At 40.9% G+C, this 15611-nt stretch overlaps 2 protein-coding genes and 1 non-coding gene across 3 annotated transcripts; 1 reads left to right on the top strand and 2 right to left on the bottom strand.

The window, feature by feature from the left end:
* Window positions 1–115: 115 nt before the first annotated feature.
* On the bottom strand, window positions 116–189 carry trnat-agu (transfer RNA threonine (anticodon AGU)). The gene has a single exon. It is a non-coding gene; the product is annotated as a tRNA-Thr (tRNA).
* A 47-nt stretch (window positions 190–236) lies between these two features.
* On the bottom strand, window positions 237–1849 carry LOC109635842 (cone-rod homeobox protein-like). The gene is made up of 3 exons (XM_069510164.1): window positions 1579–1849; window positions 1143–1321; window positions 237–1025 (listed from the first exon to the last, which is right to left on the bottom strand). Exons 1-3 carry the CDS (start codon window positions 1709–1711, stop codon window positions 372–374), a joined length of 966 nt encoding a protein of 321 aa, XP_069366265.1. The 5' UTR covers window positions 1712–1849; the 3' UTR covers window positions 237–371.
* A 4401-nt stretch (window positions 1850–6250) lies between these two features.
* Window positions 6251–14956, top strand: aldh3a2b (aldehyde dehydrogenase 3 family, member A2b). The gene is made up of 11 exons (XM_020097273.2): window positions 6251–6412; window positions 7333–7495; window positions 8377–8608; window positions 10799–10884; window positions 11163–11371; window positions 11458–11575; window positions 12152–12293; window positions 12404–12570; window positions 12710–12809; window positions 13140–13378; window positions 14096–14956. The coding sequence occupies exons 2-11, from the start codon at window positions 7334–7336 to the stop codon at window positions 14108–14110; spliced, it is 1470 nt and encodes a 489-aa protein (XP_019952832.1). The 5' UTR covers window positions 6251–6412; window position 7333; the 3' UTR covers window positions 14111–14956.
* Window positions 14957–15611: the final 655 nt, after the last annotated feature.

The following is a 15611-nucleotide window of genomic DNA, read 5'->3' as shown; positions in this document are numbered from 1 at the left end:
CTCAGTAGCCATAAGTATTTTATAAATACTTGGTTTACACATTTGCAGGGCGGAAATGTTGCTTCTCGCACGATTCGTTAAAAAATGATGAAGACATTTTAAAAAAAGACAAAAAAGGCACCGCTGGGATTCGAACCCAGGATCTCCTGTTTACTAGACAGGCGCTTTAACCAACTAAGCCACGGCGCCACGTGACGACATAGTACGTTATTACTCATTATGTACAAAGCCAGACATATATGATGGGTTTTTTATATATATATTTTTTTTTATTTGTAATTTCCTTATAATACACTTAACCGTATGCAAACATCCAGGTCCATACATTTATTAATCTACTCCTCTCCATGTTACAGTGCGATCTCTATCAATCATCCCAGAAGATAATCGATCATTGCTGCAGAAATTTCCAGATCGGACAGATTGAAGTCGCCCAGGTCCTGGAGGCACAGGTCGGACAGGTCGTCCGGGGACTGGTCGGTGCTACAGGAGCTCCGGTGGTGGTGAAGCCGCTGACTCTGGACGTTCTGCCTCGGTCGTGGATGAATGTCCGCACCGCAGCGGCTGCCCGCGGGCTGGGAGCCCTGTGCATCTCCAAGAAAAGACTCCTCCGTGAAGTCCCACTCGCTGAGACCACCGTGTGGGGACGCGAAGTCGCTGTAGTCTGTGGAGTCCGGGGTTTGGTAGTAATGGTCTTGGGGAACTTGGTCTGCGGCGACCGGAGATGTGAGTGCGCGTAGGGACATGGCCTGACACCCCAGGATGGTGGAGAGCCGGGTGGACTGGGGCAAACTTGGCGCTGGGTAGCCTGGAGGAGACGGGAGGCTGGGTAAACTTGGAGAAGGGTAGCCTAGCGGAGACTGGAGGCTGGGTGTGGGGGAGAAAGCGGGAGACAGCGGTGTGATGGGGGCTGGAAGGTATGTGTTTTGGGGATGAAAGTTCCCCGTTCCGGTGGTGCCTGTAGGAACCACTCTGGATGGCTTCTTGCTCTTGAAATAGCGTGCGCGTCTATTTTGAAACCAGACCTGTTGAAGAGAGTGAAGGTGAGATGTTAACTTTTACGCAGTGATGGGGTTTATCCAAAGTTACGCAGGGGAAGTGCTTATCCAAAGTTACTCATAAGTGTGGCGCACTCATCATACCTGGATTTTAGACTCTGGCAGTCCAGTGACAGAGGCGAGGGACTCCTTCATTTTGATGTCCGGGTAGTGTGTGACAGAGAAGGCCGTCTCCAGCTCGCTCACCTGCGCCTTGCTGAATGTCGTGCGCTTCCGGCGGCGCTGGGTGTCCAAGCAGTGCCTGTGAGAGGCCTCGTGATGAACTACAGGGAGATAACAACATGTTAGATAACTGTTATTGAATTGAATCGCTTTTATTATCTCTAAAATAGGATTTGAGATTTAGGATGCAGAAAATAACTAGATTTGGCTCAAAGAACGACTTGGTGCACAATGACGGTGGATTAGACTAGACGTCACAAACCGAAATGTATATTATTTAAGCACAACACATGCAGTATATTCTGATTATCTCTGGTGCCTGAGCCAGTTTTGAAATTTAGGGTTTTCAGTCACTCACCTCGCTTTGGATCCTGTGCGTAATCGTCGTCGATGTTGTTTACATCCAGGCCTGAAGTGGGCCAATAATGTCCCGAGTAAAAGGAGTGCATATCAGAAGCATTGGTGCAAGTAAAATCCAATCCAAATGCCATTTTGGTTTCTTCTCTGGACTTCAAGCAAAAGGTGAAGCAGCAGTATGTCCCCGCGGGTCTCCTGGGCACTGGTGAACACTGATAGAGCTTAAGAGGTTTTTATACTTTGCTTGACAGACAAAAACGACCCCCGCACCCCCATCCCGCAACGAACCGCACCCTAGCGCGTGGCTTTGATGTGTCATTCACCTATTAATGGCTGCACGGCTAAAAGGTGTCTGTGTGATCCCCGAAGACCCGTTAATGTGCCAATTGAACCTTGTCCTGACGTACAGCATGAGGTGCCACATCACAACCCTGACACCCTCCACTAAATCTGAAGTTATATAAAATCTTCAAAATAAGAAAATAAACAGAAGGAACATATCATATGGACTGGGCCTGTTGGATGCATAGGCTCACATGTGGATATGGTTACGCACGAGTCTTGGGTGAACAATAATTTAAAAAAAACTATTTTATACAGTTGCTTTGTGTTATCTGCATCATTCTTAAAGTAAAATAAGCTATTTGGACTCACACAACCCTGTAATAATAACACGTCAGGTAAAAAGCAGCACAATCTTCCCTGGCACATCAGTCTGTGAGACATCCTCCCCTCCACAGCTCGCTGCCTCCTGGTGCGCACGTAGGGGATGAAAACACACTCTGTGGACAGTGGGAGTGTATTGAAGAGGTTGTGTGAGTGTGAGGCTTCAGTCAACTATAATGTGTCGAGGTGACAAACTTTTTCTCCTTCCTTGTCGCTTGCGCTTCCACCGATCGAGACATCAAAACACCGGATAGCGCACAGATCCAGACGCTTAGTGCCAGACTCAGGAGCTGGATTTAAATATACAAACACGAGGGTAACTTTTATGATCATAACTGGTAAAGTTCACATGGATGAAGCAAGTTTTTCTAAATCCTCCACAAACTTTAATACATTTATGACTGAATACATTTTTACACGATTTTATCTGAACAATAACTTGTTTTGAAGATTATTCCTGATTCCAGTTTTTATTATGGTATTGTAACTCTTGTGGGCGTTTAGTGTGTTTATTCTTTTGTGTTATCTTTTATAATTAAGTGTATCTATTTGTTTGTTTTATAGTTTTTATTTAATTTTCTGTTTTCCTAATGTATTTTTAAGTTCTACATAAATAAAGATGTTATTTATTTATTCACACTGACAAATAAAGTGACACAAAATCCTAACGTGAACATGTGCATGAAACTGTGTCCTACACGGATCTTTTATTTGAATTGATATTTCATGCGTGATGCTATAATCTACATGTCAGGATATATTCATATGGTCACATGGAGAGCACGTGACGTAAGAGGAATAATACGAAGACACAATAACCCTGATGATGGACTCACACATTAAAGCAGTGAAGTGATGCACATTCACACCCACAACGGGCCATCACTGTCACATGCCTCACATTAAGATGACAATATGTCGATACCACAGACAGGTGGACAGAAACCAGGTCACATGCTTCCACGATGACCTCACACACACACACACACACACACACAGACATAAATACACTAATGTCGTGAAAGTTTGGTATCCAGGTCTAATCTGAGTGAGTCTTTAACGTGTTAAAGTAAAAGTATAGTTTATTTTACTGAGCCTTGATGGACGTTCCATTTCTGAGAAGGTCACACTTCACATCTCTCATTTTTCCCCTGGAGAAACACAAGGAGAGTTAAACATTCACTAGTCACTAGGTGGCAGAATTTGACCGATTGGTAATATAAACTTTATAAACTATATATTAAGACTTTATACTATAAAGTCTCAGACTCAGTCCACAGTTTCAGACATTTGACAAATTTAATACACTGAATGTCTGTCTATCTATCTATCTATCTATCTATCTATCTATCTATCTATCTATCTATCTATCTATCTATCTATCTATCAATCAATCTATCTATCTATCTATCTATCTATCTATCTATCTATCTATCTATCTATCTATCTATCTATCTATCTATCTATCCCCATCCATCTATGTATCTATCTATGTATGTATGTATGTATCTATATTTTAATATACATTTATTTGGCTAAAACAGCAAAGGTCAAATCACAAATGGAGGTTTCATCTCATCTCGAGTCTCTGGCTTCCTCTTCAACCCAAATATTCCTGACCTTTCCAGAAAACACACACACACACACACACACACACACACAAACACACACACACACACACACACACACACACACACACACACACACACACACACACACACACAAACACACACACACACACACACACACACACACACACACACACAATACACAAACTGTCCTCCCTGTGCCTGAATGCTTGGATCTATACCTCACAAACCAGGTGTGCACACAGAGGAACGCTGCTCTCCTGTGTCCACACTCCTCTCTAAGAAATCAGGATCGACACTCAGGTGTGAATGACGCTCTGGCCTCCTCTCCCTCACCAACATCCTCGCTCCCTCCTTCACAATACACAAACACTGCTCCTCTGCCCGCTGTTTGATGTGGAGACTCCATTCACATTTCCTGTCAACCTGAGAGATTTTTGGGCCTGATCCACGAGCTGCATGGCTGAGTAGACGGGTTCACTCCATGGCCTATGTGCTGTGTCGTAAAAAAGCCTTTCTGGATCTGGAAAGTAGAAGCTGAGTGTGATTCCAGTTTGGCAGCGGATGAGAGCACATCGGCCTCTGCTGGGAAAGAAGGGCCTGCAGGAGACATGAGTAGGTGCTGCTATAAAGTTATGAAACAACTGGATATTAAGGCTCTGAAGTAAAGTATAGATTCTTTTACTGTGATGAGTTAGCTTGAGCTGGACTTTGGGAGAAAGTGGTCGACAGGAAGCAGGCGTTAAACTATCTGCTGAAACTGGTATGATTATGTGTTTGCTTATGTGTGGAATAAATAAATAGTTTTTAAAAAATGTATTCACATTTTTTTCAAAGAAATCTTTTTATAAACACAAAATAATATTTTGAACCCTGGAAATGAGAACTGTTCTCAACACCAGGGCCCAAATAATAAACATTATTCATTGTACTTTATTTAGATACAGAAAAAAACATTTAACAGATGAGAAAGGGTCAAAAGAAAATGAAATAAAAAAAATATTTTTCTAATTAAAATCTACGGTACGATCAGAACCAGTGGTGACGGGATATCAAGAGTGTTACTCCAGGAGGATAAGAATGGATCATTGGGTCACATGGGAGTGTGACTGTTGGCTTTTGATAAAATACTTTATTTATTGCACATGATAACATCGTTTTCATGAAACTGTTGCAAAGATATCAACATATTTATTTCGTGTCACATTTTTGTGTAGATAGATAAATCGATAAATAGAAAAGTCAAAATAATAATCAGGTCAGAGAGTTTTTCATGCAGTGTGGTTTTCGATGAGGCAGTGAGGTCTCTTCTATTTGTGAGCACTTTTGAGCGGGTTGTTGGTTGTTCTGGTTGTTGTGATTGTCTTGTGTCAACATGGTTGAAACTTTATGGTAATTTTCTTCTCTCTGTGTTGACTAACCTTCAATATGTGATCTTTTCCTCTCTTTGTGGTAATTTCTTGTTTTCTTTACGGTCTTGTTTTCTCTTCTTCTCTTTGTGATACATTTGAGTCTTTCATGGCCAATTGCTATCTTTCTGTTGATTTTGTGCATTTTTCATGTTATTGTGGTCATTTAGCATTTTCTTTTTACGGTTATTCTTATCTCATTGTGGAGGTTTTTTGTCGTACTTTTTCATTTATTTGTAATGTCTTTGTTGCTGTTCAGTTTTTTTATTGTCAGTTCTGATCTATTGGTGGTTGTTTCGTGTATTTTGTGGTCATTCTTCATCTCTATGTGGTTAACCTTTTCATTTATTTGAGTAGTTTTGTGTGTATTAAAATTATTATGTTTAATCTATTTGTGGCTGTTGTTTTATGTAGTTGTTTATCATCTATATCAGGATGTTTTGTGGTTTATTTGGTTATTAATCATCTAGTTATGGATGTGTTGTGTTTTACATGGTTATTGATCATCTGTATGTGGACGTTTTGTGTTTTATAAGGTTAATAATCGTCTATTTCTGAATGTTTTGTGTTTTATATGGTTATCTATCATTTATATGTGGACCTTTTGTGTTTTATAAGGTTAATAATCGTCTATTTATGGATTTCTTGTGTTTTATTAGGTTAATAATCGTCTATTTATGGATGTTTTGCGTTATATATGGTTATTAATCATCTATTTTTGGATGGTTTGTGTTTTATATGGTTATTAATCATCTATTTATGGATGTTTTGCGTTTTATATGGTTATTAATCATCTATTTATGGATGTTTTGCGTTATATATGGTTATTAATCATCTATTTATGGATGTGTTGTGTTTTATGGGGTTAATAATGATCTACTTATGGCTTTGTCGTGTATTATAAGGTTAATAAAAATCTATTTCTGGATGTTTCGTGGTAATTTTGAATCTCTCTGTTGTTATTTGATCTCTTACATCACAGCATGGCAGAAGGCTAGCGGTTAGCAGCTAGCGGCTAGCTGCAGCCGGGTGGGTCCTGCCCGGAGGGGGAGTGACCTAACGGGGGAGAGAAGAGCTCATTTCCTCGGTAACTGTCACAGTTCGCCTCCTGTGCCGCGGATCATCTCGGCGTCTCCACTCAGAGGAATCTCCAGAAGCTCAAAGTACTCAGGTAGGAATGAGATAATAAAACCAACCGAGCGGATTTCTCTGTTGTTCCAGACTTTTAGCTGAACGGCGAAGAGGACGAAAAGAAAAGAGCCGATAAACAGTGTTTCCGAGGGGGGAAGAGACTAACAACAACTTCAGTCAGCTGACGTGAGATCAGATTTATGACAAGGCTCGAACAGAGAAGGTGTAAATACATGTCATCATCATCAGACCATCCGTGTGAACTGTGCTTATGGACATTTAACTGTGAACCTGTGATCGTTCTGGTGGTTTCATTTTACAGCTCATTCTCTGCAGCTCCATGAAAACAGGCTTCAGGTGACCTTCACTGGCTTTATTCACTCAGTGGAACAACTATCTCCTGTGGGTCAAACTCCTGCATTTCATTCCTCTCAAGAACAACTTTCGTGGCAAATATTTATCAGGAGTAAAACAGCTTATTTCAGTTCACTTCACTTGTGTTTGCACTGGTAACTTTGACGTTATATAACACTGTAATAGAGAAAGGCCACATTTCAAACTGTGGAGAGAAAAACCTCCCTTCAAAGGGATAATTCACCCAAAAATCTAAATCTAAATCTGCACTCCACTGCCGATGGAGGTGGTGGGTGAAGTGTTTGAGTCCACCAAGCATTTTTGGAGTTTCAGGGTCAAACAGCGTTGCAGCTAAATCCAATCCAATTGAAGTCAATGGTGATCGAATCCTCAAATGTAAAAAAAAAAAAACTAACAGACAAAAACATTAAATGCCTCCATACAAGCTAGAAATGGAGGTGGGGAAATTAATCTTTTTTTTATGCATAGATTGCATTCTTTAATCTATCAGGTAAATTGCTAGCAAGCACAGCTACCTAATACCCTAATAGTGCCTGTAAGAACTGCTGAAATAAAACTATCTTGTCTTTTTAATTTTGTTGCCAGGATGTCCAGGGAGCAGCAGGTGGTGGCTCTTGCCAGGAAGGCATTCGAAACGGGCAGATCCAAATCTTTAGAGCACCGTGTTCGCCAGCTGAAGAACCTGCAGCGATTGTTCACAGAGAGACAGCAGGAGATTGTAGATGCCCTGAAGAAAGATCTCAATAAGGTGAGCCGTGATTACAGGATAATCAAGTATTTTATCTCTGGGAAAACTTAAAAATAAAACTAATAAGTCAGATTTGAGTCTGTTGTTTTGGACTTTTAGATTTTTGTATTGTTTTGAAATGGCTTTGTGCTGTTAGGTCATAATGTTTTGATGCCACGTACTGTGGTGAGGGTGGGAGGGGTCCGCAAGATGCTATAATGACAAAGCAGCCGCAAGGTAATACCAGACATAATGATGAATGCTTAGTTCACCATTTTGAAGTGTTTCATGCATACTGTTTCAAACATACCGTGGAAATTGAGGGTCTCTCTCTGCCAGGGGCATTCTTCTACTTTGCAAAAATAAAACCATGCTGTAACATGTGAACATTTCTCCTCCAGCCATTTTAGACTTCAAGATTTCAGTATTTGTTGAACAGTTATATGCGGGGCCCCCTAGATGACAGGGTCACATTGCAAGGATGTTATAAAAAAAATGACTGTACTGTACTTCTGCCATAGAGTGACTTAACAATAAAGTCTTACATTTATTTCCACTGGTGTTCCTGTTGTTTACAAAGTTCACCAACTTAAAAGAAGGCAGGAGTCATCCAGTGTTTGACATTAAAGATATAATAAAATAAGAGCTATCAAAAAAATGGAAAGAAACAGAGAACGTATCAGAGACACTAAAAGAACTTTATACCAAAAACGATAGCGAGTGCAAAACAAGCTCAACGTGCAGTTAAAGGTTAAAATGTCCGCAATGGAAGGGATTAACAGTAACTTTGAATATGAGGTAAGAGTTAAGCTCAGGCACTTGGGAAGATTTCCAGGTGCTGTTTCAAATACAAAACTTTCTTCAAGTCCACAAACAATGTGTTGCTGCTTTCACCCCACCAGAGTGAGGTGGGGACGCAGCTGTATGAGACTGTGGGTCTGGAAGGGGAGATCAACCTGGCCATCAAGAAGCTGAAGGAGTGGGCTGCCCCTCGAAAAGTGGAGAAGAACCTGTTGACCATCTCCGACACAGTCTTCATCAAGCCGGAGCCGCTGGGAGTGGTGCTGATCATTGGGGCCTGGAACTACCCCTGGGCTGTCACCATCCAACCGCTCATTGGAGCCATCGCTGCAGGTACTGCTGCGTGGGTGTGTGTGCATGTTTGTGGGGTTGGTGAAGGGGAAGCAGGTGTGTGATGTATCGAGGGCAGCGTTCATATTTCCATCTGATATCGTCATTTCCCCTGTGATGGACTTTGTGAGGGGACTTGTTTGTGCAGCCATGATGTCTCAGTTTAACTTTTGAAACATTTTCAAAATTACTCTAAATGGCACAAGAGGTCAAACTAGTTCTTTATTGGGCCAAAGAAACAAGTTTTGTGGGAAATCCATTGTCTAGTATTTTCATAATCCTGCTAAAACATAACCTCAGTCACTTGATCATTTACTCTTTTCTTATTACACTTATTTTCCATTCTTGTTCATTTTCCTCATCTTGTGATCACAACCACTCACGTTCCTTTTTTATTCTGGTATTTCGCAACTGTCTTTATTTTTCTATTAGACTGGGTCAATGGTCACTCTGTGAACTCTCCTCTACTCTACTCGTGATAGAAGTGTGAGTTATGTATTTTTTGGGTGTGTGTTCTCATGAGTGCAGGTTACGGTGTGATTGCATGTTTGAACATCTCAAAGGGCAACGTTAATCTCTGAGAGAATCACCCCGCTCCCAGATAATGAGCGAACCCGTGAATAATGCATGCCTGTCTCAGAGGCCGACCTCTGCTCTGAATCGAGTGTTTTAGCTCGGCCCTAATCACTTTGTGATGCAAACCTCAGAGCGGAGTGTTTGCTTGCTACAGTTTAGCATGACACTGCAGTATTTTAACAGCCCATAGTCTCTTTCTTGATTCTCCAATGTCTGTGTGTTGCTTGTCCCTAGCGATAGTTTTACATAGTAGTGATTAAGAGAACTACTGTAGGTAGATGGTTCATTTGTTCTTGATTTGGATACATTTTGTTTTGACCCAGACATTGATGACTGGAGAACTAGAATGAACTGCAACATGTCCAGCACATGTTTGCAAAGCATGGACTTTGCTCTTTTGCTCCACTAGATAATCAGATATGCCATGAAGGATTATATATGCTCAGTAGATGATAAATAATTTCCCTTAATTTATTGAGAAATGCAGGTTAAAGATCATGTGACTATCACCAGACCCATTTTGAAGATTTTCAATATAGACACATGCTGTGTAATATTCTTAAACATGTAAATACACTGTCAGGTCTGGAATTGTTTGCCAAAGGTTGCACACTAATATTGGTGTGTTGAAAAAAATAAATAAATCGCTGTTCTATTTTCAATTAAAGGAATTCAGCAAAACCTCCACTAACAGATGCCAACAAAGCAGAAAGCCATAAACAACTGTAGTCTGTGTAATAAGCAGGAGTTACATATACCACCAAAAAAAAAAAGTTTCAATATGTATCATGTTTAAATTTATCGCATCAAATGCAAATTTCTTTCTCCAGAGTATTTACTCCGGTGCTGCCTTGAGAAAGTGTGAAGTACGCCTGGAGCCTCTCAGTTTGAACTTTGCCTTTTGACAAACTGCACATCAGCTCCAGAGGGCGAAAGGAAGATAAAACATCAAGAACAACAATCTCCAGGACAGGTGTAATGTTTTACTGGAATAACAGCAAACACAGGAAGCACTGAACATGAGGAGGAGAATGAAGCAACACAAGTGTCTGTGACTCACTTTTAAGAACGCTCTTTAACTCTCAACATCATTTCAGATCATTTTTTCCCTCCAGCATTTCTAAACACTGTGGTTACTCGATATCTAATGTTTGACTTATCAACTCAGTCATGAGTAAACACCACGAGAAGTTTATTCAAGAATCAAGATGATAATGATCACACCAGATTTACAAGTATAATGGTCCAACATCCTGCACGTCGTCTACTTCGTAGAATTAACAGTACCCTGGGAGGATGTTGTTGATGAAGCGAATCAGAGGAAAGGGCTGCAGACATGACATTTGAGGCAGAGCAACGTGGCTGGAGAGCAATACTTTGCCCCGTGGACGTTGGCTGCAACATCCACCATCAGGTTGATCAAAGATTTGGGGATCCATGGACTGTAGCTGAAAATAGAATGGGAGCGATCTGCCAGGTCACTCCTCACCTTCCTTCTTCTGAGAAGAAGAAGAGTTGGGTGGAGGTGGTTTGTCTATTTTGCTTGCCCCTGACACAGCTCTGGAAAGTTTGATGAGGCCAAGTCTTATCTGTTGTGTTTGTCATTTTCCTGTGCAGGAAATGCAGCCGTAATTAAGCCCTCTGAGATCTGTGTTCACTCCGCAAAGGTCATGGAGGACCTGCTACCACTCTACATCGACAAAGTAAGGATGGAGCACGTAACGTCAGGGTAACACACATCCACAGTCATTCTAGTGAAGTCAGACACTGTCGTTCTTCATGAAATGTAAGATCGTACATGACACTGGGTAAAAGGTTGATGCTCATGGATAATCAGGAATAATTATTAGAACTATCTGTCTCAAAATACACAACTCAAGACTTTGTAAAACTTCCCACATGCCACAAAGACATTCAAAATGCTTCTGCTAGCACTTGTAGCTTTGTGATACCTGAACGTGTCTTTCTGCCTGCGTGTCAGGAGCTTTACCCTGTCTTATGCGGAGGAGTGCCGGAAACCCAGGAGCTGCTGCGGCAGCACTTTGATCACATTTTCTACACCGGAAACTCTATGGTGGGCAAACTGATCATGGAGGCCGCCGCCAAACACCTGACCCCTGTCACTCTGGAGCTTGGTGGAAAGAGCCCCTGCTACATCGACAAGGATTGTGACATAAGCATCGCCTGCCGGTCAGAACAAGTTTTTTATTTGAATAAAATTTTAATAAATGCAGTCTCTCATGAACTGTTTGTCCTGACACGTATTTTGACTCCAGGCGTGTCACCTGGGGAAAGTACACTAACTGTGGTCAGACCTGCATCGCCCCGGACTACATCCTTTGTGAGCCGAGCATCCAGGACCGGGTCATTGAAGAGGTCAAGAAGTCCATTAAGGTACTGAAGCTAAAAAACACCCCTCTGAGAGTGAGGAAAAGTAATGATCTATTTGTTTCAACCTAAACTTCAAAAAACGTATGATCGTGCCCACACCAACAGACAAGCAGGAATCTGTATTAATCAAAAAGACAATTTTCTGTAGAGAAAAAAATCTACAATAAGTTTTAAAACCTAAAGCAACAACGTCACTCCTGCATTCTTCTGCTACGTTTACAGCAGCCATCAACACTACTCCAGAGTTTTTGAGGGGCTGAAACACTGCTGGTCCAGATTTAGTTTGAAAACTTCTGGGTTGGGTTGTGTAGTAACAGAGGAGTAGTATCTGTTTCCTGTTACCGTACACATGCACAGTGTAGTGAATGGTCATGTGATAAAAGTTTTCAGGTGTGTTTGTGTAGACAGGGATTATTGCTGATCTGGAGCTAAGATGCTTGTGTGGACAGAGATCTTTGAGTGAAGCGATGTAGCAAGTGAAGCGAAACAATTAGGGATTCCTCATTTTGTTTATTCAGTATTGTTTGCTCACACGTTCACAAGAATATTAATTTGGTATCACATTGTTTCCTCTGGTAGGATTTCTACACAGAAAACCCAAAGTCCTGCCCTGACTATGGACGCATCATCAGCCAGCGCCACTTCAAGAGGATAATGGCCATGGTGGACGACAGCACCGTTGCTGCAGGAGGAGACAACGATGAGTCAGACTGCTACATAGGTGAAATATGAGACAAAATCAATATGGACGCATCTGCCTGACCATGTGACTCAAAAGCATTTATAAAATATAGATTCATAAATAATGAACAGTGTATCTGTGTTGTTTAGCCCCCACAGTTTTGCGTGACGTGAAGCCAGAGGCGAAGGTGATGCAGGAGGAGATATTTGGACCTCTGCTTCCCATCTTGCCGGTCAGCGGCCTGGATGAAGCGATCAAGTTTATCAATAAGAGAGAGAAACCTCTGGCCCTCTACGTCTTCACACCAGATGACAAGGTATCTAAGATGATGGACACGGGACGTATTCTGACGCTCAGCAAACTAGTTAACGGATGGAGATCTGAGACCTCTACATGTACAGGGTGTAGTTTTAGACTCATGATTGATGGTAGTTTGTTTTGCTCTACTCTATAAGGTGATACAGAGAATGGTGGATGAGACATCTAGTGGAGGACTGCTGGCCAACGACTGTCTTGTACACTATTCAGTCAGCTCTCTGCCTTTTGGAGGAGTGGGTGAGTTCACATAGCGCCAGAAACGGCACAACCTTTTTGTTTGAGAACACATAAACTCTGCTCTGGATATTCCTGGCATCCACACTCCTCAGCGTTTTCGAGCCACTGAAACAGAGAAGTCTGGAATCACTGCTGGTTCTGTTTGAGTTTAAAAACGTCAGGGTTACGTTTTAGTCTGGACGGACGTTTCAGCCTGACTTGTAGTTTTTGGAAGCTTACACTTAGGATCTCATGTCATAAGAGTTTTCTGTATTTATAACAGTATGAACAATTTACTGCTATCACCCTGGAAACTAACAACAGCTGAACTCTTCTGTTTGTCATGTACAGGGAACAGTGGTATGGGCTGCTATCATGGTAAGTTCAGCTTTGACCAGCTGAGCCACCTGCGTGGTTGTCTCATCAAACAGCTGAAGATGGAGGGGATGAACAGCATGCGGTATCCACCTCACACGCAGGAGAAGCTCGGCTGGGTGCGCTTCTTCCTTCTGAAGAATTTCGACCTGGGCTGGTTGGGGCGGATGGCGCTCTTGGCTGCTCTGGCTGTGATGTCTGCGGTTGTGCTTCAGGTGAGTTATGAAGGGAGAGAGAGAGACGCTGAACAGACAAAAACACAGTCACATGTTTGTATCACAGGGAAGCAAAGCAAAAATATGACACATGCTAATAATTTCACCAAAATACCGTCACATTTTCCAAGATGTTTCCACAAGTAATAGAGAGACGATCAGAAAATGAGTCCCCATCTATGATGTCATATAATTGGCGTCATGAAGTCACAAATCACATCATATTGTAGGAATGACATCATCATGACATCACGATAATGTCCGAAAAAGATGTAATATATATATAGTGTAGTAAAACAACCCATAACACCAGAGACACAACCTCAACAATCATCCGTCGTCACATGTGATAACTCGCGTCACGATGTAAATAAAAGTAAAACCTGATTGTGTGCATCGCCGCTCGGATGCTTTTCATTTAATTTAATATTAAATGTCATTGTAGAGAAACAGATTTTCATATGTCTTTAAAAGCCAAGCTCATCTGAATGGTGCCATTTTAAATAACTAGTACTTTTACATTTACCTTAAATGCCGTCATTTGTCTGTTTTCATTGAAACTCGGCGTCTGCAGGATACACAGATACATCCATCAACCTCTGGACTCGGGACACAGGGCAGCTCAGGACAATACGACGCTCTATGGCGCCAACCAGAGGGCCAAAAATGTAACTTCATGAGCCTCTAACTGGAAAACGTGTGTTTGTTTTGTTCCAGAGTTATCTTCTTTGAAGACATCCTGTTGGTGTCCGGATGACAGATCTGTTGTTTCCTTGACTCTTTGGACCAGAGAGAAGAAGACGAAGCATTTCATCAACAAGTTTCTGCATAAATCAAATCAAACCTGAAAATCACTTGAGAACATTTTGGTTGTTGCCCTAATGTGCATTTCACACATTTCAGTGTGAAACTTTTGTTTTCATGAAGGTGATTATTTATTCCCACCTCAGGCTCTAAAATCTCTGCTCAGAATCAATGTGTTATATTAGAACCTGTCAGATCAGGTTTGGATACATAAGTAAGTAAATATTCTTACATAATGCTGAGATATTTTTCTCAGCCCTGTGATATGAACAGTGCCTGTAGCTTTTATTAAAGACACTTTCAATGCTCACAGAAAGTTTCTCAAATTTAACTAACCTGTGATTTGTTTACGTTAATGAAGGTTTATTTTAGGGAAGAATTTTACAACTGTTCATTCTGAGTCTGTTTCATTTCAATGTTGGATCAGCCGTCAACTTAACACTGAGCCTGAAGGTACTTGTACTGTACCTTCTGTGTAGGTTTGGTTTTTATGTGTCGTCTCTGTGTGTGTCTGTCCGCTGACGAGACACAGGTCAGACTAAAGTGTTTCATCACCGGCTTTTGAGTCGTGGCGAAATCACACTCGATCCTATGAAGGACATTTTATTTCTTTACGCCTGTAACAAATTGAAGGAACGTTTTCGAAATGGCTAACAACAATAAGTTGCTGAATGTTTTTTAATCACAGTTATTCATAAAGGGTTTTTAATTAACAGTTAAATTAATTTACAGTTATTTTGGATAAATACTGAAATAAATATATTTCTAATGGTATCAGCTTGTGAGGTGATTATTCAAGTGTGTTTCCTAATTTTCTGTATCATGGCTTCCACTTTGACACAATCAACTTTTATTATCAATAATCTACATAGAAAGAATACAGCTGAACCAATTGTTTCATGGAACCAGACCACAGTGGTGGATGTGTTGCATGTGACGACTGTCGATTCATTCGCTGTGTTTATACATGTAACAAATAAATACTGCTTATTCTTTGAGGGTCACGCTTGGGTTTGGACAGCAGGAGCCAGTCCCAGCTGACATTGGTGGTTAGTCCATCACATCACCGACAGACAGAGACATTTATAGTAATTTATAGTTTCCAGTTAACCTAACCTGCAGGAAAAGATTGGCATCTAATAATAAATACATATATTATACATTTACATAATGTTCTAATCTTCATAATTATCTATATATGTAGATTGAAGCTAACCTTAACCTAAACTTAACTTTAACCTACATATCTGCATAACTAATCTTCATAGTGCATCATAATAGTAGTTTATACTCACAATAATATACTTTTGTGTTTTTTATACCAACAGGAAACAACAGATTTGAAAGAAGTTTTGTGTGGATGATGGCAGTTTTGATTTTGTGAACCACTTGAGGTGAAATATATCAATGTTTCCATCTTTTATCTCAT

This window comes from Paralichthys olivaceus, chromosome 15, assembly GCF_024713975.1.
Source record: "Paralichthys olivaceus isolate ysfri-2021 chromosome 15, ASM2471397v2, whole genome shotgun sequence".
Taxonomy (NCBI): Eukaryota; Metazoa; Chordata; class Actinopteri; order Pleuronectiformes; family Paralichthyidae; genus Paralichthys; species Paralichthys olivaceus.
Note: the sequence above shows the minus strand (reverse complement) of the source record. Positions and strands in the feature narration are given on the sequence as shown.